General features: G+C 43.0%; 2 protein-coding genes across 2 annotated transcripts; both read right to left on the reverse strand.

The window, feature by feature from the left end:
- Positions 1–1,865: 1,865 nt before the first annotated feature.
- carhsp1 (calcium regulated heat stable protein 1) lies at positions 1,866–19,131 on the reverse strand. The gene is made up of 5 exons (XM_061700003.1): positions 19,001–19,131; positions 4,981–5,076; positions 4,705–4,813; positions 3,929–4,051; positions 1,866–2,553 (listed from the first exon to the last, which is right to left on the reverse strand). The coding sequence occupies exons 2-5, from the start codon at positions 5,048–5,050 to the stop codon at positions 2,391–2,393; spliced, it is 465 nt and encodes a 154-aa protein (XP_061555987.1). The 5' UTR covers positions 5,051–5,076; positions 19,001–19,131; the 3' UTR covers positions 1,866–2,390.
- A 1,836-nt stretch (positions 19,132–20,967) lies between these two features.
- Positions 20,968–25,711, reverse strand: nat15 (N-acetyltransferase 15 (GCN5-related, putative)). The gene is made up of 7 exons (XM_061700553.1): positions 25,521–25,711; positions 24,575–24,690; positions 24,318–24,447; positions 23,982–24,078; positions 23,574–23,808; positions 22,544–22,713; positions 20,968–22,459 (listed from the first exon to the last, which is right to left on the reverse strand). The coding sequence occupies exons 2-6, from the start codon at positions 24,682–24,684 to the stop codon at positions 22,557–22,559; spliced, it is 729 nt and encodes a 242-aa protein (XP_061556537.1). The 5' UTR covers positions 24,685–24,690; positions 25,521–25,711; the 3' UTR covers positions 20,968–22,459; positions 22,544–22,556.

Genomic DNA, 25,711 nt, shown 5'->3' on the forward strand with positions numbered 1-25,711 from the left:
CCACCAGCTTTCCCTCCAAGTTCCTTTCCTGGATGCCGTACTTACCCATCACTTCTTCATCACCCCTATTACCTTCACAAACATGTCCGTTACAATCTGCACCAATCACGACTCTCCCTCTGTCTGGGACGCTCAGAACGACTTCGTCTAGCTCCTGCCAGAATGTCTCTTTCACCTCGAGGTCACATCCGACCTGTGGGGCATAGCCGCGAATCACATGACACGTAACACCCTCAATTTCAACTGTCAGCCTCATCACTCGATCTGATACTCTTTTCACCTCCGAGACATTCTTAGCTAGGTCTTCCTTTAGAACACAGGTGTCAAACTCAAACCCGGGGGCCAAATCTGGCCCGCCCCATCATTTTATGTGGACCGCGAAAGCAAATCATGTGTGTCAACCTCCGTGATTCTTGCTCAAATCTGTTCCAAATTTTTGTATAATATTCATATATAATAAATAGTAATGAACTATTGTAAGCATGTTTTGCCTCCAAACCCCTTTTACAGTTACTTGAACACTAGTTGAACAAACCATTATTCTTGACTTCTGATTTCAAAACGAGTTATCCATCAATTTGTTGTCTATGTGTAATAACTATGATGAGGTGATGAAACGTTTATACGGTTTTACAATCATAATAGCCCTCTGAGGAAAACCGTACCTACAATGTGGCCCACGACAAAAATGAGTTTGACACCCCTGTTGTAAAATAACCCCGACTCCATTTCTCTTCCCATCTACACCATAGTAGAATAATTTCAACCCTGTCCCTAAACTTCTAGCCTTACTGCCTTTCCATCTGCTCTCCTGGACACACAATATATCCATCTAGCCATCCATTTTCTACCGCATATCCGAGGTCAGGTCACGGGGGCAGTAGCTTTAGCGGGGACGCCCAGACGACCCTCTCCCCGGCCACCTCATCCAGCTCTTCCGGGGGGATCCCGAGGTGTTCCCGGGCCAGCCGAAGGATGTCGTCTCTCCGGCGTGTCCCGGGTCATCCCCGGAGTCTCCTCCCGGTGGCACCTCACCAGGGAGGCGTCCGGGAGGCATCCGAATCAGATGGCCGATGACAATATATCAACCGACTCCCGAGATTTTCCTGTCGTAGTCCCAACATTCCAACCCCCGCACTCAATTCTAGGCTCCGTGCGTTCCTCTTGTCTTTCTGCCGAAGAACCTGCTTTCCACCTCTCCTTCGTCTTCGACCCACAGTATTTCCACCGGCGCCCTGTAGGCTAACGGCGCCGGTGGCGGACGTTGTTAACCCGGGCCACGACCGATCCGGTATGGAATTCTTTGGATGAACGTTCATATTTGTTTGGCAAGGTTTGAAGCCGGATGCCCTCCCTGACGCAACCCTCTGCATTTATCCGGGCTTGGGTCCGGCCTACAGTTTGCACTGGCTTGTGCCCCCCAATAGGGCTGCATTTATACATTTTGCACAGTTAAATGTACCGTTTGTTGGCTCCGTGTGGTTATGTTCATGGTAGTCATTGGCTGTTGTGTTTGCAGCACTATGCTAGTTAGCATGTGCTTGGTAAATGTAATTGCGTATGGAATCGATTTATTTATACGAATTGCTCATATTGTACTGAGCAGCCGCACGTTTTCTCATGTGACAATAAGTTTCACATCCGCTTCTATGGTTATCAGCACTCTCTTCCTCTTTGCGCTCACTGGTCCACTTCTGTGGTGGCATCACAATAAAAGCAAGAGGAACCTGTGAACCATCGCCCCGAGCTTCCATTTGAATTTTCTGTTGAAGCCCATATTATAGCCCACCACTTTTGTGCCATTCGACTTTGTAGGTTGAAGTGCAGCCGTGCGCCGCAAAAACTCACATGAAATTGGCAAAAACTCACACGATGACAACTCTTTAATAGACTCACTATATCCAACCACACATGATCAAATACAGGCCACGTGTAATAGGCACAAGAAGTTTAAGTTTTGATGGCAGAAATAGGCACAGTGTTGACCTGGTTAAAAGAAAAAAGAAACATTTTGCAACATTGGACCACCAGACATTCCAATATGAATTAACAACAGCCTTAAGATTTCAGTTGTGGCCTTAATGTAGCAAAGAAAGCTGGTAAACTGCAAGGCAAATACAGTACTTATTTTCAAATAATGACACAACTTCAAACAAGGTCAAGTGTCAAAAAGTTCGGTGTGACAATATATTGTAAGCCTTTTATGTAATAAGTATGTCCACCATAATTCTATTCATACACCCGTCAAACCAACTATATGTTTTTGTTCCAAAGTATAGACTTCCATTTGCCAGAGGGCAAAAAAAGATGAATGATTTTAAGCAAATTGCGTGCTTCAGGCAGTTAACCCCATCGTCTAGTACTCGTCGTTCTACGTGCCATTCAAGCATTCAGCCGTTGACGACGTTTCCGGTCCAGGTCTCGTGTTTGGTTCCCGGCTTAAGGTGGGTGATGGTTACCTCGACCGCCTGGACCTTCTCGAATTTTGGAGGGATGGAGCACAACTTGTAGCTCACCTCGTCACCTTCCACTGGCACGTACTCACCCTCAATGCTGAAACATAGAACAGTTTACACTCAATTTACCAAACATCTTGCCCTCTGTGCCAGATGCAATATCAGGCCGGGTACACGAAATATCGACTTGGAGCCTGATTTCCCCCTTCTGATCAATGTTAGCAAAGCCCCATTCGAGGAGGTCTGTAAAAGATTCAAATGAGCGATGATCTTGTGGTGTGGGGTGTTTTAAGAGTGATTCTTCCTCCCAGATCTGCTCAAACCATGGTCCGGGCCAACGGTCGTAAACATTTAGCAATGTTCAGTAGTTCCGATTGTAAATCCTTTATGTGTGAGATCGGCTGATCCACAGACTCTGCGATTATCGTGTGAAACGGAACGATACGCAGTTAGGAAGAGAGGAGAACATTGTCACATTTATAAAAAAAATCTAATAAAAATGGTTTAAAAAAAAAAAAAAAAAAGACATTTCTTAAAGAATGCTTAGAACAGCTGGTGATGTCGTCACAGCACAGTTTCCTTACTCCATATAATTTGCATCAGTTAATATTGTTGAAGAAAATCCTGATAGTAGGCCATAGGTGGGTAAAGGCTCCTCAAACTTGCCATTACAGCATCCCGTGAGTTTCAGAAATATGTCTATCTATATACAGCGAATACCCATTTATCACGAGGGATATGTTCTACAAACCACCCGCAATAGGTGAGAATCAGCAGTCAAGGGACCCTATAAAAGATTGCCGTGAACATATTTCAACTTCATGAAATCATGTTTAAATATACAGTATTTCAACGCAAAGAAATATATACACACACACTGTAGTGTATGTATTATTGTGTCTGCAGATATCGGAGACTTGAAGAGGCGGCGCCTTGCGGGGTGGCGTGTAACGTCGGCGAGTCTGCATGCGAGTCTCTGGCCGTGAGCTGTGGCTGCCAACAGCTCCTGCGTGAGTGTATGCGTTTTACTGTTCTCCCGACGTTCAATAAATGACTGAAAACCGCATCTGCGACTGTGGCTCTCCTTTCCGATACGCAAGGGCATTCAAGTAAGTATTGGTATCTTGTAAAAACCCATAAAAAAACAATTGCCTCCAAAAAAAAAACGTGATATAGTGGAGTTCCGAACTGTAAAAAGCTGAAAAATTGCACAGTACATATAACAGGTTTCTGTTACATGAAAGTGATTTTTTTTTTTTTCAAGGTTATAGATGTCAGGGTGTTAAAAAGAGCAAACCATCTTGCTTGTATGTATCAATTGTACAGCACTTCATCTTATATTGCACCGTATTATTGTACTATATTGTCACATTATGTCATATTGGTATTGCATCTTCTTTATCGGAGTGAATGGTACCACAATGGGAGTTGCTCAACACGTATGGCAAACGCACGCACCCACATGCGCTTACTCTGAGATGTGGACAAAGATGTCACTTCCTCCATCCGCAGGTGTGATGAAGCCATGACCTTTGGCGCGGGAAAAACATTTGCACACGCCAGAAAAAACCGGACCCTCTGCTGCACGAGCAGTCCTGCATCGAAAGGAGTTAAGGAAATGATGAAGAACATCCAACTACGTCGACACAAGACAGTGATGCCCTTGTTACCAGAGGTGGCAAAGTACGTAAACTCTGTACGACAAATAATGCGACACGGACTCTGGTTAAAGTAAAAGAACTGATTCAACTCATGTACTTCAGTAAAAAATGAGGATGGAATTATATCCGATAGAAAGTATAGATGAGGTTTTCAAATATACACATTAAAAGTAAAAAGTCCAGAAAAAGTAGAAACCCACAATAATTTACTTAAGTAAAGAGTATTTGTCCTTTGTTACTTTGCACCACTGCTTGTTCGAGTCACAAGGCATCGAGATTGCGTGTTGTGACGCTACAATTCTGAGAACCTTTTGAAGTCACATGATCGGATAACCAAAAACTCTCTCTGTAACTAACCAACCTCGTTTTTGAAATGACAAACTTTGTTCACTGTGTTTTTGTTGTTGTTGAGCAAAAGCGACATTGCCAGCCCACCTGATGTGCGCTATTTCATTGCTCAACAGCAGATTTGAGAACATTTTGCACCAGAAGGTTGGTGTGACATTTCTTTAGTTTGGTTCTCAAAAATGCCTAGAAAGCCTGCAAATGATGTGCGTGTGCGTGTGCGTGTGCGTGTGCGCCCTCACGCTGAGCAGGTCCTGTTCCTGCGAGTGGGCATGGGGCTGGGTATATTAAAGCCCCGTATGGGGGAGGGGGAGCGGTCTCGGTGTTTGCACACTGGAGGCCTGAGGGACTCTGATTGGATGAGAAGAACAAAACAAAAAAACACGTTAGCTCACAACGCTACACGCCTCTGCTACACGGCAGCTCGCTCCCGATTGCATCCAAACAAAAACGCGTCGGCTACTTTCGGAGATGATTTGAACAAATTCTGTGCACTTTTCCGACACTGCTCGTAATACCTTTTGACACAGTGGTTGGTGATCCTCCAGAGTTCAACGGTGGGGTCGTTGATCGTGCCTGATAGGACATGGCGGTAGAAGAAAATAGGTCGGCACCTAAAAGCAATCAAACAGTCTATCTGGGTGGAGGATAAGATCAGTGTAGTAACACGAAATAAATACCTTAAGTTCATGCACGTCAAGTTTGCGTTTTTGCCTTTCAACCCCTAAATCATACCTGAAGAACAACTCGGGCTATTACGTGAGGGAGCTCATATTGGAATCGTTGGGAACATTTATCCAATTTGGTTCCAATCTTAGCCAGTTCCAACTTTGCGTGTTCTTCCTGAGCTTGTACGGGGTTTTCTCCTGGTATTCCGGTTCCCTCCCGCATTCCAAAAATATGGATGTTAGGTGAATGGAAACCTCTAAATCAGGGGTGGGCAACTCGTTTTCCAAAGGGGACACCCTAGCCTCAACCTGGTTCCGTCTTAACTTAATGTATTCTATCAGGTGTCCCAATATTCACTGCACATTTCCTTTTTTCTATTTTGCTTCAGTGTATAAAGTTCCAAAGCTGCACAAAACCTTACCATCTGGCACAGCATCATGCATGATTCCACCACAGATAGCAGAGGGGAAAAAAGTCACAACCCAAAAAAAGGAAAAGTGTACAGTACGGCTAAAGTGACACTAAATTATCACCAATAAGAATAAAAAGGAATGACCGTCGGTCAACACCTTTGATGATAGACAGTACAGAAACAGTTCAGTAGTACAGAAACAGTTCTCTACCGCTATACGTTGACCAGCGCGTCCACACGTCTGCCATGTAGGGTCATAATTGGGGCGCGCACACAAAAGTTTGCATTAGGCTTGGCAATACAATGACCTTTTTGACACTTAAAATGACAGTTCATGGTAAAAAGCAACCACTGCAAATTCTGCATCTGTTACATGACAACAAGGATGACGTCGTTTTGCCTTTTGAGTCCCGCGTATTCATTGTATTATACAGCAGTTAACTGAATGTTTTTCTCTCTATTGAAAAGCCGCTACATTCAAGAAAGGTTTTCTGAAGGTAAGAATTGAAATCGGTCTATTGCAGAATCAATTCCGTTGCCAAACCCAACAGGAAACATTTGAACAAATCGGGTCGACGAGTTGGAAACTAATTGTGTTCAACCTCAGAGGTTCTCCTGTATACATTTGAAAATAAATCAATACAAGTTTTAGCTGTAACAATTCATGAAGTTGACTCTACATCACACGTATTATTACAGCACGCACGGTTCAAAGAACTAACTTAACAGAACGTTCACACTGTTTACATCCTGTTTGCTCGCTGGCAAAACAGTCCCATCACCGTATAACCCTCGTCACCTTTAGGCTCCCAACGCAGAGACATTTCAAGACTCAGTCTGGGTCTGGACTCACAAGAGGAGGCCAGAAGGGGTTTGGGTTGAGGTTTGGAAGGAGACGGACTGCCCAAAAACATATGGGGATGACAGAAGCGAGAGCGGCCCACTAGAACCCCCTTCGAAAGCGACACTTGAGCAAAGAGAGGAAAGAAGACTTCACTATGCACGCGAGAGGAAGGTTTTTTCCCCCCAGTCTTCCAAATTGTTCAATGAAAACCTCTCTGACGATTTCAATCAAAACGGAATTATTTTTATAAAAGGCAGAATGCTTGATATAGACTCATTAGATTGCGGAGGTGAAGTGGGCAGTGAATGTGCAGGCAGAATAACAGCAAGATGAAGAGACAAGTGACCCAACTGTCGCAAGGTCATCTGTCTCATGATAGAATAACTCATTTAACCTCACGCCTCTACCGGTACAATGCACTTGGGAAAGACAACAAAATGCTACTCCAGTGATTTAGTTCAAAAGTGTTGTGCATAAAAAATGGATCAGGATAAATGTTCTTAAAGATTCAATGCAAATGTAATTTAAAAGTGAAATATAACTGACTGTACTGTACTTGGAAAGAAAAATGCTAAGTTACAACAGGTTGGATGCATAGCAACAAGCTTCAGTCTAAGTTTGATTGAATGTCATGTTTTAAATGTACATTTGTATTTGTATTTAATTGAATCATTCTTTTGGAGACTACGAGAGAGCCCGTGCACGTCCGCCGCACTTTGAGGATTATGGAATCAGCTGCATTCTTGTCACGTTCATTGAAATTCTGCAGGTAATATACCTTTAGTGGTGTTATCATGATACGTGTCCAAATAAATGGACCTTTAGTGGTACAAGGCATTCAAATGAACAAGAAATTGAAAAAACAAGGGGGGTCTATTATTTTTTTTCCCATGATAGTATAGAGAACGTGTGTAGAACGAAACTAAACACTGAAGCAGAAAAGGAAGAAAAAAGTGATTAAGTGGTAGCTAATGAATATCACAACACAATCAAATCAAACAACTGTAATACAATTTCCACACAGTCTTGTGCAACTTTCCATACTTCTACCCAGAAACCCCGCTGCTAAAGCAAATACCCGCACACGAATGAAGACATGCGAACACATGCACAGGAAGGATGACCAATTTCAACAATCTGCTCATCTCACCGCCTCACAGGAAATTGACATTTTTTTTAAGCGTAACGAGTACACTGCAGTTCAATGGAAAGTAGGACGATATCAGCATTTAATGTGTCAAAATTTCATCTCTAAGATGTGTCAGTTAAGTTCCGGGACTGGTATCACTAAAGACATATTTGAAATTCCAAGTACAAGCTTTCCCCTTCAAAGTAATCCCCTCGCAGTCGACCGCACTTTCCCAGTTTGGAAGAATTCTTCTCCAATCCTCAGCACGGAACATCTTGATGTCATCCAAGTCTTCAAAACGGGTCCCTTTGATGACCCCCCCCCCCCCCCCCCTTGAGCTTGGGAGGGGGAATAAAAAATAAAAATTCACAGGGGAGCCAGGTCGGGCGAAGGGGGAAGTCGTTCGCCTTGGCCAGGAACTGTCAGATGCTCAGGGCAATGTGAGCAGGTGTGTCGTCGTGATGAGGCAGCCACAAGTTGTCCTGCCGCAACTCTCGCCTCTTCTCAAATTGCCAACAAGGCAGGATCTCTTTACAGACGTGCTGGTTGATCGTCCGGCCCACGTTGAAGGGGGAACACTTTGAAATATATCTTTGGAGCACAGTCCCGAAACCTTTACGACAAGACAAGTATTGCAACTGAATATGGCCTTGTAAAATCGACATTCCACTGAAAGCTTTTCCACCTCGCAAGAATTTCATTTCGTTATTATATTTTATATCAAGTTATTTTGTCGTGTGAAAAAGTGCTCCCAACAGCGACACAAGCTTTGGCCATTAGTTTACATGATAACTCATGTAAACATGATAGATCATCAACAAAACTTGACAATTTTGCCAATATCGAAGATCATACATTTAAGAAACAAAGTGTACATTTACTGCACCACGGACGTCACCAGCAGACGCACATGAATTTAATCTGCATCTGAATACGTTCAATTCTATACCCACATATGGTTTTCGCGATGCAATATTGAAGTTGTAACGTCGGTTGTACGGTCTCAACGTTTCATTGTACGTCTCTTAAAAACAGGATCCCTCTAAAACGGACCTATGAAAATTCTCTCTTCTCCACTGACCACGTCCGAGGTGAGATCCTTGAATTGTTTGAATGTGACCATCCTCTTTGTGCGGCAGGAAGTCCTGTCGCCTCCCATCCCGCTGGGCCTCGCGAGCAGACCGCAAAAGCTCTTCATCGGGGCAAGCAACGAGATTGCAAATAGTGGCGTGGTCAATTATTCCAATCTGGAGACAAACATGAAATCACACCAGTGCAGACAGCAATATGCGATTGCAAATGTGCACAGAAATGTTGGAACAGGAAGGTGTCATCCCCGAACTGTTGGAGTGTCCAAAATGTCTCGGCATGCTGAAGCACTCCGAGTTCCTTTGACTGGAGCTCAGGGGCTAACGTTTTGGACATTTCCAACATTGTGGGAAGAGTTTGGCGATGGCCCCATCCTGTTCCAACATGGCTGTGCATCAGTGCACAAATCAAAGTTCCCAAAGACATCCATGAGAGAGTTTGATGTGGATGAACTTGACTGGCCTGCACAATCCTCAACCTCAACCCTCCAGAACACTTCTGGATAAATTGAAGAAGTGGAGACTGAGAGCCAGGACTTCTCGTCCAACATCAGTGTGTAAAGTCCCAAATGCGCTTCTGCAAAAACGGTCCTAAATCCCCATAAACACACTCCTCGTAAACCTCGTGGAAAGCCTTTCCGAAAGTGTTTTAAGATATTACAACTGCTGAGGGTGGGCCGATGTCATATTCAACCCTACGGATTAAGAACGGGATGGCACTTAAAAGTCATCTCTGAGTCAAGGCAGGTGAACGAATACTTTTGGCAATATCGTGTCTGTTGGATTGGATAGTTAATGCACGGACAATAGCTTAGGTTTCTAGTTTGTGTAATTGTACAAATATCTTCTCGTACATGCTATTTTTGTATTTCCTGCATCTATTATTGCTGCTAAAATGATGCCAATTTCCCCATTTTGGAACTAAAAAAAAGGTTCTTATATTATTAATATGCATTAGCAATAATGTACTTTTAACCTTCTCGGCCCCTCTTCTGTGACATATTGTATGCGGCGACGTACTAATCCATTTCCGTTTCGGTTCCAGGCAGCATCCTGTGTCGCCGTGTAGTATTTTCTCTCCAGACACTCACAGTATTTGTTTGCTCTTCAAACTTGGTACTCGCCACTAAAATAAGGTTCCAGCCACGCCTCAGTATTTCTGTCTTTCGCGACTACACGTAACAATAGCTTAGCAATTAGCATGGATTCTCCGTCTCTCCCGTTAAATTACTCCTCCCTTCGTGATAACGACGCTTGTCAGATGTCGAGCTTATTTGCTGCCATGGAGGCGACGATTAGTAAATGAAGGCCTTTTCACGCTGCACTTGCTCAACGTTCAAAGCCCCCGCTTCAAAGCGCAACGATGACGGCAACGGGGGTGCGGCCATCCCATATTTGGAAGCGGTGAGCTTTCCCCTCTGAGTGGACCGCAACTCAGCAATATGTATTTGTCATTGTTGGACAAGAAAGCCCCAATTTTGCTTATTTTAAAGAGGAGGAGGTGACGCAGCAGCAGCAGCAGCAAAAAAAAAAAAAAAAAAAAAAATGTAGCAGAGATGTCTCGGTTTAGAATTTTTTTATTGGCCCAAAGTTCAAGATAGTGGGTCACCGCAATTATTATGCCTTCTTCCATTCCACCCTTGCCGTTTCCAGTACAAGTCTGCCAAAATAGCACTCAAGAATCACTCCGCCAGTCCCGCTCCCATTGGAGGAGCTTTCTGCCGTCACCGCATCACCGCTCCAGATTAAAACAAACATTTTTTCTATCCGAGGACATGCCGAGCGTCAGACGCCCTCTCCATTGACGTGATGCGGCGCGTGGCTTCAAAACGTGCGGTTGTCCCCTCAGAATCAGAATCAGAATCAACTTTATTTGCCAAGTATGTCCAAAAAACACACAAGGAATTTGTCTCCGGTCGTTGGAGCCGCTCGAATACGACAACAGACGGTCGATTGACAGAGAAAAACTTTGGAGCCAGAAAGACATTGGGAAAAAAAAACAGTCGCTGAGCAATACAAGGTTGCTAGTTATCTGGTCATGCCGGTGGAATTATTTTTGTCTTTTTGACAATTGTGCAAAAAGTCCTCAAGCACTTAGAGCACTTCGAATGACTAATATTGCAATAGTCCGGTGCAATGACCATTGTGCAAAGAGCGCCGAGACTTCAAGGAGCGTACGCGGTTTTAAGTGACGAGTCGCGCGATAATCTGGGACAATGTCAATCGCACACGGCCGCGCACCGCCGTGGTTTTTGCTTCTGTCATAACAATATCCTGTTTCGGTCGTGTTGTTTCGGAGAGAGAGAAGTCTTTTGGCCCAAAACGGACAAATGCCCTTTCGGGCCGTCTTCGGCCGAAGATTTTGGTGACCGAATTTTTGGTGCATCCCTAAATTAAACTGGTTATGAATCAGTTACTGGTTTGGGCTGTAACACACTCGATTATCAAAATCGCAATCGATGAATTTAATAACGGGTTAGTTGTTGATTAAGTGTTGGACCTCTACGTATATCAAATGTGCAAAGTCACACAAGGAATTCAAACACTTCTTTATGCTATGCCAAGATCAGCAGATCATTTGGGGTCAGGAGAAATGACTGGTTCCCAGCTCTTATTGCATAACATGAAGTGGGCAAAGGTTGTGATGAGCTTCAGGCAGGTATTTGAAGACCTGAATGCATTGGTATGTGACAGAGGCTAATTCACATCCGCTATTCAGCCAGTGCTGAGCCGTTAAGGCAGAAAGCGTGAACCTCAAACACAAACAACCTATTATATCGCGCTCTTTGTGGGCTTGAAAGCATGTGTGGGTGTGCGTACGCATGCAGAAGGCCTAATGGGATGTGTTGACGTAACTGCAGAAGAGGGTCCCGATCCTGCGACAGGATGATTCATCCTCAACATGCGTCAGTGCCACATCCCCTCAGTGAATGCAACCCGTATTTCACACCAACGTATCGTCAAAATCCACATACCCGAAGTTGCATCATTACAGCCGAACGGTTGAAAATGACAAAAGATGTTAATATCCATTGGGGCTGCAGATATTTTGTTTGAGTCAGGGTCTGCTGCAATAGACAGTTAATCAACTGTAATAATAAAAGTGACCAGCAGGAGGACTAGTTTGGACACGTTCAAAAGATTCAAAGATTGAAAGAAGAAGGAGGAGAAGGCGCACCGTATTAAAAGGTGCAGTCTCAAGTTACGGGGTCTATTTCTGTATTTAACACATCCATAAGGCGCACCGGATTATTGGACGCAGGCATGGTAAAACATACGCGAGCTTAAAACATACGCTAGCGTGCACGCTAAAACATGTTTTTAAAAAGGCAGCGGGAGCAAAACTGAGTTCGGTTGTACTTTATTGAAGTATTTACAAAATGTACTCACGTTATTTTTGGATCAATCCTCATCCACAAATCCATCAAAGTCCTCATATGTTCAGCTGGGCGAGTTCTCCATCAAACACCCCGGGTTCCCTCTCGTCGTTGTCGGAGTCGGTCTCGTTGCCGTGCGGCTCCTCAGAAATCATGCCGGCTTTTACGGAAGCTCGAACAACACTGCAAGCGGACACGTGGGCCCGAGCATCCGCAATCCATTCACAAATTGTGGCCTAACTCGCCCGGCGCTGCCTCCTAGCCTTAGTAAAGATGTCTTCGCCACCTGTCATCCATGGCTCCCGCGCCGCTCGCAACTTCACTTTGAACGCCCTGTTTACACGATGTCCAGCGGTCGGAGTTCCTACGTCACGCTCCGAGTTATTGCCCTCAGTCGAATGGCGACTGTCGAGACGCTTCTCCCGGCTGTTCTTTGCTCATTAATCCATTGCCCGAGTTGGTCTTCCAACTCGCCTCGTCTCCGCGGAAACTCAGCTTCGTCTTCTTGACTTGGCGAAGCTGCTTTTCCTAACCTTCCTCCACTTGCGAACCGTGGAGTCCTCGATCTTGAATTCTCTCGCGGCTGCTCGATTCCCATGTTCCTCCGCGTAACTGACGGCCTGCAGTTTCAACTGCGCTTCGTAAGCGTGTCTCTTCGTAGGTGACATTTTCGGGGGTCGTTAGCCGAACCGATGCACAAACCGGAACTATATACCTACTGGGGGCGTGTCTTTCACGCGCACCCTTCCCCCTTTAACGTCCGCATGATGTCCTCAGTCACGTGCGGACGTCTTTGGATATCTTCCTCTATATGAGCAGCGTGTCGGCAGGAAATGTTCCCAGTCAGTCAAGCGGAGCGCTCGTTAAAGTCACACAACAACAAATTGACAGATTTTGGAACACATAAGGCGCCCCGTCCGCTTTGGAGAAAATGGAAGACTTTTAAGTGCGCCTTACGGTCGTGAAAGTACGGTAGTTCATTTTTGGAACGATAAACTGAACTTTGAACTAGTTCGCGTAGGAAATGGACTTTCCCAATCTTCTTCTTTTCCTTTCTGATCTGTATTATTTCACATCACAATATATATTGCAGGTTTCCAAAAATATATATATATTTTTTTCCAAATCATTTTTGTCATTCTTTTTGTCATGCCTTTTTCATGGGGGAAAAAAGCAGCACGACGAAAACTAGAAAAAATTGACTGGATTTACTAGACTGAAGAATTACTGTGTATGCTACTACTGTGCAAGACGTTTGGTAAAAGTTGTCCTTTCTGCATTAACATACAATAGCTTTGGTGGTATATTGCAGATGTTTTTTCCAACACATCAATTCCAGTCATACTGCATAATTTCTGTATCATGATGTCATTGGTAGCAAAATACCGCCATGTTGGAGTGTGTGTTACTCCGCGTTTCCCACCACTAGATGTTTTGAACCGAACGCTTCGACGGTCAGTCAAATTCAGCGATATCATCGGAAGAAAAGGCACAGATTGACCTCGTGTAACCTCAAATGATCATTTGTTACTTCCAGCAAGACGCAATCATTTAAAAGCTACTGGATGTTTCTGTTTCTGACCCAGATCACTTCTACTTCTCGCGGTATCTGTCCACTGTCTGGTGGACACCTATTTGGAACCCTCTCTTTAAACCTTACCGTTTAACGGAAACATACAGAATGATGGAAGATTTATTATTTCGTTGTTTGAATACAATAGTCAAATCTGGGGAGTGCCCGTCCACCCAATCAAGTTTGACATGAAACAACCAAGTAAACCTTTTTCTATCTCGCTATCTCTGAAAATGCGGCGGTGAGTGCTCTGTTCTGCACTTCTGCCCCTCTTTCATGCATCAGCGAAGCTCATTTCCATAAACGCTGCCAGAGTGACACGATCGGCCACTTCCAGGCGACACGGTCTGAAATTCTATCATGCAGAGCCACTATCAAGCAGCCACGTGCCACTGCTAGCATGTCCGAGACAAAAGGGAAGCTGAGCGTTGGGTTTCGTTGCATGCGCAGATTGGCATTAGCTTCTCATCGCCAACAATCGGTGACCACGTCGATGCGGGGGTATTTGTGTTGTCAATTTCTCCGTGCGTGACATACACACACTGTGGTCTATTATGTAATATACAGTAATACGCCTCCATTCGAGTTGCGTTGAGTGTTTCGTTGAGATTCAGACAAGATTCGCTGCAGTACATTCATTGTCTTGGCCTGTTTCACGTCTCCATTAATTCTCTTTTGATCGACCGAGTTACCGCAGTGACCTAAAAGCTAAGGACGCTAACTACTGTCCGTCTAGTCTGGTCCGCCAATATTATGCTTTAATATGTGTGCCTATAATTCCAGATCCTTGGAATATTTTGACAAAAGCATGCCACAGACATGTTATTAAGACTCCTGGGAACAGAAAAAGCCACAATATATCTCCCTGTCTTCATTTTCGACTGCATTTTACAATAACAAACGTGTGTTTCCCTTTCCTTCAGACAGAATTGTGACATACGGTATTTGCTGGGCCTCGCATGTTACTCGTCACAACTGGGTCAGCATGACCTACGACATTTTCACTCAGCTGGTGGGAAGTGGGTCATAAGTCTTTTCTTAAGAATATTTTTTCGCAGCTTTCACAGATGACTTAAGTGACTTTCAATAGTGACTTTTATGCCTGCTAAGAAATCATTTTCCCATTGTTTTGCGTGTGACAAGAAAGGAGCCCGGTGATCATCTGGATATGGGATGTAGTCTGAGTGAGGGGAACTGGCTGAGGTTTTTATCAAATGCTGGCAAATTTGTAAGAGAGGCTCGGGCAAAATGTATTCAGAATAAATGAATACACGGGTCGGATGGCCTTAATGGCGATTAATAGGTGCTGGAAATATCAGTCAGAAACGGGAACATTCTTAGATGCGATTCGGCAGTGCAAAATGATTCAGATATACATGTACAATGTAAAGGGAAAGGGGTGGATTTTACGAAAGCCATATCACCAAGAATATGTTTACCTGGAGGACGTACAAAATAGAAATTGGTGTCCATGGTGATAAGGTTATTTTTTTGTGGTCTGATTAAGCAGACTGATTGAGAGCCAATGGATTGAGCTACATTAATTACTGGAATAAGAATATTTCAATGAAGTACGTTCTTCAAACACAGAAAGTACACGTGCAGCTCGTTCGTCAGCCGTCTTCTTGATCATGTTTTTACCAATTTGGCCCAGAGACAGACAATCTACTTCAATGCAATGGGTCTCTACATATGTATATATATATATATATATATATATAACTTTTCCCTTCTCTGATGGAGTTTGTAACAGGGTAACAAAAGTGTGACGATGGCAGGGGTGCCTAAATGTAAACATTTATTGTTTTCCAGAAAGCCACACGCAACCAAATATGAAGAACCCTTTCCGGGATCTTCACAGAAAAAAAGTCAGGAAATGCGTCCAAATGTATTCTGCTGAGCTAACGGTCCACTTTTTAGCTTTGAGAGTTTGTCTGCTCGCATTGGGCCTTGCAAGCTTTCATACTTGTCTGCGTGACGGCATTCACAGTGTCGGCGCGGATTGTATTCTTTGAATACCGCCACCGCCTCTCGACAGATGAGACAAACAGCCTTTTCTTGGCATTGAACAAAAAAAAATATCGTTTGTCCGCTGCAGGTTAAATAGCCTGCATTCTGAATACACGTTTCGCCATTATTCCGTTCTATTTGACAGGGGCGAGTCTAGGAGGGGAGGGGGGGGGGGGGGGTACAGACTGCAGAAGGGTGGAATAGAATGTCACGTTCTATGCGTGTATTAGTCTCGATTGTGTGGCCAGACTAAAAAAAAATAAATCAGAATGAGTTTCTGGTTCTGTTCAGGGGGCCGGGCCAAATGTGGAGGCGGGCCGTAGTTTGGGGACCACTGATGTACAGCATGTACGTTTTCAATAGTCGAGTCCAGAGGCAGACAGATGTTGTCAGGGGGGCCCTTGTCTCCATTTTCTGTGAAGGAGTCCCTCAAAACTGCCTCAACCCCTGACATTGACATTTATCAAATTCCTTCAATGATTGTACCGTGGAACCCAATATAACTGATATTGAATAAAACACATTTGCTTACATTTGGATAAAATGGGAAACTGTCAAACATTTTCAAGCTTTTTATTTACATTTATCTACAATAACTTTGTACCATACTGGGTGTTTTACGCCACGAAAAAAAAAAAAAACCTACAAAACAATCATTTTGTACTGTACAGTAATACGGGTGCATACGGCCTCCCCAAAAAAAAAACAGCTACATCAGACGACCCCCTGCCCCTATTAGTACGTTATATTGAGGTTCCACTGTAGAAATAAACAAAACAAACAATATATATATATATATATATATATATATATATATACACGGAAAGGAATATCACGTTTAATATGCAGGTGTTTGATTCCAACCTCCAGCTATTTGGCCTGTTACTGTTTAAAAAAAAAAAGTGCACTTCAACCTGTCGTAGTCAGCCACGTGACTTCAGCTCTTATGACAAACCCATTAACTCCCATCACCCCTTGCCCACCCAATCATCTGATCCGATGTTTTATGTTTCACACAACATGTTTCAACTAGGCTGCCCCTGCAGCTCTGCTCATCCGTTTGAAAACACGCACAATCCTGGTTGCAGCGCATTTACCTCCCCTCACGCTATCTTGCTCCCCAAAATACAAAACAATACATCTTCATGGTGAAGCGGCATTTCGCATTAAGCTGCACACAAACGGAATAAGTTGCCAACAGAAGTGACGTCCGCCCCAAGTGTGAATGTTTTCAAGTCCAACTTCAAAACTCTGCTTTTTTTCCTCATGCTTTTTAGTGCATTTCCACTTTTAAATGATATTTCTCGCACTGTACGCTCTTTGTATTGTACTTTTATTTTATTCTCTTTGTTTTAAATGTTTATAAGCTGTTTTTTGTGTTTGTTTTTAAATGCTTTTAATCATGTAAAGAACATTGAGTTACCGTCTGCATGACATGCGCTACATAAATAAATTTGCTTTGCTTATATTTTCAGGTGGCTCTTTGTGAGCAAGAAATGACAAATGTCAAAAGACTGATAAACATTTAAAAAAAAATAACATTTTTGTTTTTTTTCTCCATTTTATACATTTACATGTCTCGTCCAAAACAGCCAGAGCCTATTTTCTTCATGAAGTTGATTACAATGCAATAGTGTAATTCACTTTAACTCATTAACTCTAACCTGCCTAACACAAAGATATATTAGCATTATATACACTACAATTATAATATCTCAAGCATTCCATGCAAGAGTGATCACCTCATGCCAAAATATAGGACCAATATGTGGTCATGCTTTGCAGTTACACATACAAAATTTCATTTTTTAATTTGTTACACGTTTTATCCTACTGTATTGTCACATGTATACAATTTGTCAAGAAATAAAAGGCAGTTTACCATTCCAAGGTGTGTTTAAATAATGGTTAACCTGAAATAGGTTACATTTCATACACAACAAAATGAAGGTTTTGCTGAAAAGCAAAAAAAAAAAGAATTTGAGAGAAAAAAAACACTTTTTCTCCTAATGCACAAAACCAAAAGTGTACAAAACTGTGGCTCAAAAACCAAGGTAAAGCTTGTACCGTGGATTATCTTTACTATCCCCCCCTAGTATGCACCCTTGAAACTAGTGCTTCCCAACCAGTGTGCTGTGGCACATTAACGTGCCGTGACAGATCAGATGTGCAATTATCCAATTTCACCTCACTCGTCTGAAAATAATTTATTTACTACTAATAATGCATCTTTGTTCATCTCTATCCATCTATACCAGCGACATATAGCGACAGGAAGAATAATAAATGCTCTTCCACTAGATGGCCGAAGGCACAAAGTTACGGAAGCGTATTGCATTCACTTGGATAAAACTTGTTTTTTCTGAGTAATTTTTTTGAGGGCTTTGTTTTTTTGAATATTTTTTTCTGTTTTTCTGACTAATTGTTTTTCTGTCTAATCCTCCCCCCCCCCCCTGTTTTGATTATTTTTTCCCCTGTTTTTCTGAGTTTTTTTTTTCTTCTGAGTAATCCCCCCCACCCCACTGTTTTTCTGACTATTTTTTTCCACTTGTTTTTCTGACTTATTGTAACAAATGGAACTCAGGCGAGAACCTGCGAACTGCAAGCGACTCTTTGAAACAGGAAAGAAATTACTCAGAGAAACGGGGGGGGGGGGTAGTCATAAAACAGGGGGGAATTAGACAGAAAAACCGAGAAAAATAATTTGTCAGAAAAACGGGAAAAAAATATTCAAAAAAAACAAAGCCCTAATAAAATTACTCATAAAAACAGGATATATATTTTTTTTTTTTATCCAAGTGAATGCAATACGCCTCCGTAATAAGTTAACCTGTGTATCCATTAAACGTTTTTGTTTGGGTGTGTGCAGTGACATTTTATTTTCTCCCATGTAAAATATGTGCCTTGGCTCAAATTCTGTAAGTTGGAACACACCGCTTGAAACAATTTAGCAGTATCTTTGTAAAGGCTCAATTTTGTGGTTGTTTTCGTCGCATTGTGTTCGATTGTGCAAGAGTTCTTAATATAGTTGCAGATGAGTGTTTCAAAACAAACAAACAAAATTATTTTGGGGGGGGATAAAAAAAATAAACGTCAAATTCCCCTTTGGGGACACACGCATTTGTTACACACACACACACACACACACACACACACACACACACACACACACACACACACACACACACACACACACACACACACACACACACGAAGGCACACACAATGACATTTGCGGTCAGCATCTACAGAGGCTCACCTTGCGTATCTCAGAGGGAGCGGTGTGTTTTCAAGAAACAATGAATCCCCATCACGAAACACACTCACTCGAATACAATTCGCACGAGTGGACGCAGCGAGGAAACGTCGCGGTTGAAATTTCCACGGGACGAAAATGTTTCAGAAGTAAACAGTCGTGTTGCTTTGTGTCACTCACCGTCTCGTCCCGCGTGGCACCGTGTAACAATGTGTTTTGGTCAAGTTCCGTTTGTTCCTGTGGAGCTCAGGTCGGGAGGTTGGATTCATCCAGGAACTTCCAGCAACTGGTCGTCCCGCCCTCTCTCTCTTTCTCTCTCTCGCTTTTTTTCGGAGTGGGCGGGGTTACTCCGACAATGACGTCACTCAATAACACGTTACCGTAAAACCAGCTACAAGCGGTCATTCCCAAAACGCGAGGCAAAAACGAATGCACCGTAGTTCAGGAACGCAACACGCATTTTTTTAAAAACAATTATGATTATTTTTATTTTTTTCTCGTCAATGGCGGCGGCATTCCTATTCTGTAAAAAAGTAGAGTTCTCTTTTATCAACCGACATGCTGTCCATACGATTAAAGGCAGAGTTTTGTAGTGTAAAAAAAAGAAATAATAATAATAATAATAATAATTGTCATATACTGGATGTTAAAAGTGACTATGCGACCTGATAGTAGAATATTATTACAATTATTTTTGGGGAAAAAGCGTCCCTCTCTGGCCCCATTTGATGTCTCTAATTCTTCTTTCAAAATCGAGGAGAAATAGCCAGTCAGAGACAGTAGAGGCAGGAGGCACGACCGAATAGCGTTGTCGATGTTTTGCTTCCGCGAAAGCGTAGAGCCGATCCACTGGTCTACAGCCAGGACGAAAACCGCACTGAATCCGAGATTCCGCTTCCCGACGGGCCCTCCGCTGTATAACCGTCGAAGAGACCTCGCCAGGGAGAGTAACGCATTCCCTGCCATTGACGCCTTTAGAAGTCAAATCTCCATGTTAACTGGGAAGGCTGGGAGTGATTAAGGTGTGTGATCCCAGTTGGAACATACCCATCTCTGTTTTCGTCGGAAAAAAATGAATATTCAAGTACAGATATCTGAAAAATCTACTTCTCTACAGTAACAAAGTATTTCTACTTTATTTCCCACCACAGAGGGTCGCTACTCTTCGAATGACGCACTCAAGATATTATATCATGTCCATACTCCATTCAGTTTGTGACTTTACAAGTATGTGCAAGCAGCAAATAATAAAACGTATGTTTAAACAAGCCGGTGTTTCTTCGCGTTTATTGAACAAAGGCACGGCACCCATTTTACATTCGAAAAATCTTACAGCAAAACCTAGCAAAAATGTCACAAAAAAGAGGAAACCTTAAAAAAGGATCTCAACTCAATCGACTTAACGTGTGCGAAGGTTGAGCCTGTTTAAGTGAGCACGAAGCTAATATTCTCGCAGGGAACCGTGGTTAATTCTGTGGAATGAAAGGCCACCTCGAATTGAAGAGCATTTCATTGCTCAGTGTGCTTCGCTGGCACCGATAAATATCGGGAAAAAAAGATATATTTGTAATTAATGAACCATTTTCAGACCGATAGAATTTCCTGCACTACACTTGTTGGGAAACAGTGAAGCAACGACACATGGACCGACATTTGTAATCAGATGACGCAAGCGAAAAGTGTTTTTCGGGTGATCGTTTGTTTGCAGGGTAGCTTTCGGTTTGTGTGTGCGTGCGTGCGTGCGTGCGTGTGCATGATGTCGTCCCCAAAAGCGAACTCCGGTCTTAAACCTAGGAGCCACCCGTAACTACAATGCAGCACTGACACCTTGTGACAAGTCCGGAGAATGTGCACGGATGACTATGAAGTCACTAAAAATGTACTGTGCACTGTTTAAGTGCCTTGCGATTGGCTCGTAACCAATCCAGGTTCCCACCCGCCTGTCACCCAGTCAACCGGGTAGACTCCAGCTCACCCATTACCACCCTAAGGAGGATAAGCCGCATAGAAAACGGGCGAATGTTTATGATTCAAAAAACCAACAAAGAAAATGCTTGAGATTCATAATCTTCTCAGAATAGCAATTCAAAGATGAGAATGAAGGCCACCCTAATCAGTGGTACTAAAAGACAAAAAACAAAGTCAAGTAATTGTTACTATCCAAGGAAATTGTATTGCATACAAACTGTCTGAAATGTTCATTTGACAATCACACGTTTGAACAACACATTTTAGTCACTGTTACATATGACGAGCGACAGAACACAAAATGGAGAAAGTACAGTGTAAGGAACTGAATGTATTTCGAGCGGTGTAAACCCCAGCTATCTTCGGGCGAGAAGGCGCCGGCACGCCCGAGACCGGCGGAACGGGAGAGGAATGAATGTATTTCGACCAACCTTTGGCACCTTACGCATGCTAATTCCCGACCTTGCACACACACAGATGTAACAAATCTCTCTCTATCAAGCAGGTGTTCAAATCAAATCTGAATTCTAATTTAAAATAGGGACAAACGTGGTCGGTCTTCGGCATCGACAGCAACTTCACAGACACGGAAGCGACAAACTGCATCCAGTGATTTGAAAACTTTCCCAATGAGGACCTGAGCAACGGTGCCCTTTTTGTACGGATTATACCACGTGGGTAGTTCTGCAAGACGATCCAAGAGCCACTTCGAACGCGACTGCCGAATGCGACAAGCTGTTGCAGCGCGTTCCAACTGCAGCTCAAATCTGTTCGTTTGTCAGCGCTGTCACAGATACAGTACATTGAGGTATTGCACAAAGAAAATGAATTTCATCCGTTTTCAAAAGGGAACAGCATTTGACACACGAGTGACACTAAAATAATTGCCAAACTGCAGTGTTTCGTTGTTCCCAATAAATTACTAGCTTTACACTACAAGCCTTAAAAGATTCACTGCTAGATTCACAGTCCAATGCGATTTGTTCTCGGGTCCCTAGGTCACAATTTGATATGGACTTACATTCTATCCAGTCAAAGAGAAAGGGTGCTGATTTAAAAATGGACAGCAGCAATAGAAGACACACTGTACATTACATCGTATAGGAAATCTATTATCACCATCATAGTATATATAATATACTAATTGTAGCCATACAGGTGAATGAATAGGATGAAGCAAGGCAGAAATATAGGTAGCGTTGGAACCACTGGACTCTATCGATTGCAATTCATAGTGCGTTTAAAATCCCTTCCACACCAAAACAAAGACCTCCGCCCTGTCATCTGGTTTCAGCGACAGCTGTGATACGGCTCAGTTTTGCTATGGCAGACTAAAGACGCGCCACTTTTGCAATCATGGAATGGTATCGCAGTGACAGGATAGAATAACTGATGAGAAATGTTTTCCCCGAAATTGCTCGTGTTCAGTGTAAACACAACAGTGCGCTTTTCATCACGATGCAGTGCGACCGCCATGTTCAGCAGCGGGCTCAGAGCGACGGATCCAGATCTGGCGCGCGGCAAACAGGCACTGAATCAGCGGTAACATGGCGGCAGATGGGAGATCAAACGCAAGTTGAACCCGGAATCTATCTCATACACAGCATGCTGACAGTGTGAATGTACATCTGCATTAGGGAAGACTGATGAGAAAGGGAACACTTGGGGGTCCTGGGGGAGAAAAAAGGAGAGATACCATCAGAAGCTGAGGGAAAAAATAATAACTAGAGCGGTGATGCGTCATGAGATACGAACCCGCAATGTTGCGTCACATTGTTCGGCTGTACTGTATGCCTGTCTTGGAGGCGATGTTGGACCAAGGTAGCAGAGATCGCAGCAGAGACTGGGCCTGTCGATACAACCTCTGTGGGATGGAGCAGGGGCTCAGGCTGGCTAGGGTTGAACCAATGTGATGGATGTAATCAGTGGAACAATAGGTTAAGGAAAATATATGCTTAAGACTACTGTATCAATAAACTTTCAATGTTATGCGGATGACGCCCAAATTCCATGGAACTCAAATCGAACATGGAAAAAACCTGAATGACCTGCAACATTTTAATAACAAATTAAAATAAGACTAAACTATTACTACCGCTACTACGAATAGCTTAGATTTATGTAGCGCCTCCCGAGGGCGTTTCAAAAGAAATAGCGACTGCTGGCGTTCTTTCCCATGCCATCCCATTCATAATGTTGTTCATGTGTTCTAGGAAAGCAGGATAGAAGGGTACATGCATACGGATAATCAGGCCAAATTTGATCGTCCCCCTCTCCTTCCGATCAGATCTGGCCCGATTGTCACATAGCTTGAAAAGATTACCTTGAGCAATGATCTTGTATATTAACATCACAATAGTCAATGTGTTTGGAACACCGTGCAATATTACGACTTAAGACTACAATTCTATTATATATACAATTATATACCTTCTTGCATTATTACCGGTACAGTTGAGTGTTTGTATACTGTGTTTCGCAAGTCATTCACAACACATAAAAATGACGAGAGCAGTAAGCACACAGATGGTGATTTTTCTCCTTGATGCATGGGGACTCTCAACTCTTAAAAATGGGTTAAGCTATCAAAAAACGGTATGTTTGGACCCTGTTTAAATGGTTTCACTCTCTCCCCAGTAGTAGTTGAACTACAACTATTATTATCTTTGACTTTTGTTGACTCTTAATTTCCTCAAAACAATATGCACTGCAAACCGGAAGAAAAAAAAACCTCTTTCAAGGACAAACAGAGTAATTAGCAATTCCTCTTTCAACAAAAGGATATAATATTGTCCAAGGTGGATGACCCCCGTTGATGTAGAGCACATATGTGAATCCATCTTTCAGGACGCCACGTATGGAGTAGTAGTAGGGCAGGTAGTGGTGTTGCTTGAAGTCCCTGTTCTCGTAGAAGTAGATGGCAGTGTTGTTGGTGGTGAGAACATGCAGGTAGATTGCCTTACAGTGGTCCTGGGCTGTTGTCGAAATGTGCTCCTTCAGACTATCCAGCAGTAAGGAGCCTGAATGGAGACACGGGCACGGAGAGCTCAATCAGTGCTCAAATAAATCACAATTTTTCATTTGATTCAAATTAAGATTTTGTGACCTTTATCGTTCTGATGGTTATGTTGACAAATGTCAAACAATGTTTTGCATTCTTGCGAGTGCTTGTTTTCAATAAAGGAAACAGTACCTATGCCATGTTTCCTGAACTCTTTGACCACTCCCAGGCTGAGGATGTAGGCTACCTGCGTGTCCACAGGAAAACTGGAGGCAAGGATATCTCCATCCTGACAGTCAGACACACGCAATACATAAAAACAAAACGGCATTTGCGGAAGAATTACGATACAATTCAGTGTACAGTTCCGTGAGCTCCTCTTTCATCTATAACCACTTTATACAACAAGGAGCATGGATGCTTTATGTTTGTTTTGCATTGTTTTCATGACAGTGGCCTCTTGGAAAAGTAATTCCACATAAATTGAGGACTGACAATAAAATGCTACATACCATAAAAATGTCTTACCTCTTTATGTACTTTGGTCCGACCTTTGATCTCGGCCACAATCATTCCCACAATGCCTCCTCTGAAGGTGGCTGCGAGAGAGAAGAACTTCTTGTTCGAGGTGATGTCCTGGTACCATGAGTCTGGGTACCTGGGGTCACACGACAAGACGGGTCGGTATTCAGCAATCAACCCCCAGAAATGTTAAGATGCAAACATGTTTGACTGGGTTCATTATACATAATGGTGCTCAGCCTCTCCAAAAAAAGGACTCTTACTCGATTGGAAACCAATCACCACAGAGCACTTTCACACTGTCTATGTCATCATGGCACAGGAACCGTAGCTGGACTTCACTGAGAGCTGTGGGAGGCACCACGTCACTCATTCACACCTGTAGGGACAAAAGCAAAGCGCAGGGAGGCGAACTGAGTCACTGTCACAACTCAAAACTAACTACACAGATGATCTCATTCTTGTTTGTGTGAGAAGACAAATGACTGTAAAGTGCACCACCCATGTTTTGCGAAATGGGTTCAGAGGTTTTGGTAAAAGTTGATTCCAGTTACCGCAATGAGAAATGTTTCAAAATAGGTAGGCCAATGTAAGCCGCAAAAATATTGCCCTGCCATAGGTATAACATTGCTTTCGCTTCAATCAAATTACATTTCTCGTCAAAATCAGGTAGCAACTATAATCAACCGGAGATAATTATGTTGAAAACAAATACAGTACCACAGACAAAGCAGCTCATTCCTCAAGATGTGTTGCAATAGAACAGAAAATGAAGTGCAGTTGACAACAGGAACAATGTAAGGAAGTCTGCAATTTATGTGGCACGCCTGGAGAATGGTGGCGATTAGGACGAGCAAAGTCAAACACAAAACTTCTAAACAAGGACAAGGGTGTAGAATGTCAGAAGCTCGTGCTTCTGCATGTAATGTTCGTCGTAAAGGTTGGCAAAATAACGAACTTATTACACTACACTGCAGACCTTGGCAGAAGTCTCCAAAACTTTTTTTTTTAACTGATATATTAACAGATTACACCATTTCGTAATTCAATCACAAAAAACACGTTAACACTGTCAGAGAGATAAACAGTGAATATGTCAATAACATGGTTAATGTAATATGATTTGCTCTTGCAGCCTGCTGCTGCTGCTGCTTCCTGTCAGCTAAGGACAGCTAAGCTAACCTTCGAGCTAGGCTAACGTGCTCCTACCTTATGTCAACTCGCGCACCAAAGGAAAGTCAAGGAGATTTATATTCTTTGGTTATAAACCGGGCGGTTCCCTACTTTGGATACAACATGACAGGACTCACGGACACTCTTGATTCTCATTACTGTTATGAATGCTGGAGCTAAGCTAAACTAAGCTAACTGGCCAAAGCTGGCAACCGGATGTTTTCTTC

Source organism: Phycodurus eques, chromosome 16 (genome assembly GCF_024500275.1).
Source record: "Phycodurus eques isolate BA_2022a chromosome 16, UOR_Pequ_1.1, whole genome shotgun sequence".
Lineage (NCBI taxonomy): Eukaryota > Metazoa > Chordata > Actinopteri > Syngnathiformes > Syngnathidae > Phycodurus > Phycodurus eques.

Coding starts and splice junctions, on each gene's coding strand:
- carhsp1 (XM_061700003.1), bottom strand. CDS start 5,050: ATGTCCTATCAGGCACGATCAACGACCCCACCGTTGAACTCTGGAGGA. Junction 4,814..4,980: donor ACCAACCACTGTGTCAAAAG/GTATTACGAGCA, acceptor TCATCCAATCAG/AGTCCCTCAGGCCTCCAGTG. Junction 2,554..3,928: donor ATCTTTGTCCACATCTCAGA/GTAAGCGCATGT, acceptor TCTATGTTTCAG/CATTGAGGGTGAGTACGTGC.
- nat15 (XM_061700553.1), bottom strand. CDS start 24,684: ATGAGTGACGTGGTGCCTCCCACAGCTCTCAGTGAAGTCCAGCTACGG. Junction 24,448..24,574: donor GGTGATTGGTTTCCAATCGA/GTAAGAGTCCTT, acceptor GTGTGACCCCAG/GTACCCAGACTCATGGTACC. Junction 22,714..23,573: donor CATCCACCTTGGACAATATT/ATATCCTTTTGT, acceptor CTATTGTTCCAC/TGATTACATCCATCACATTG.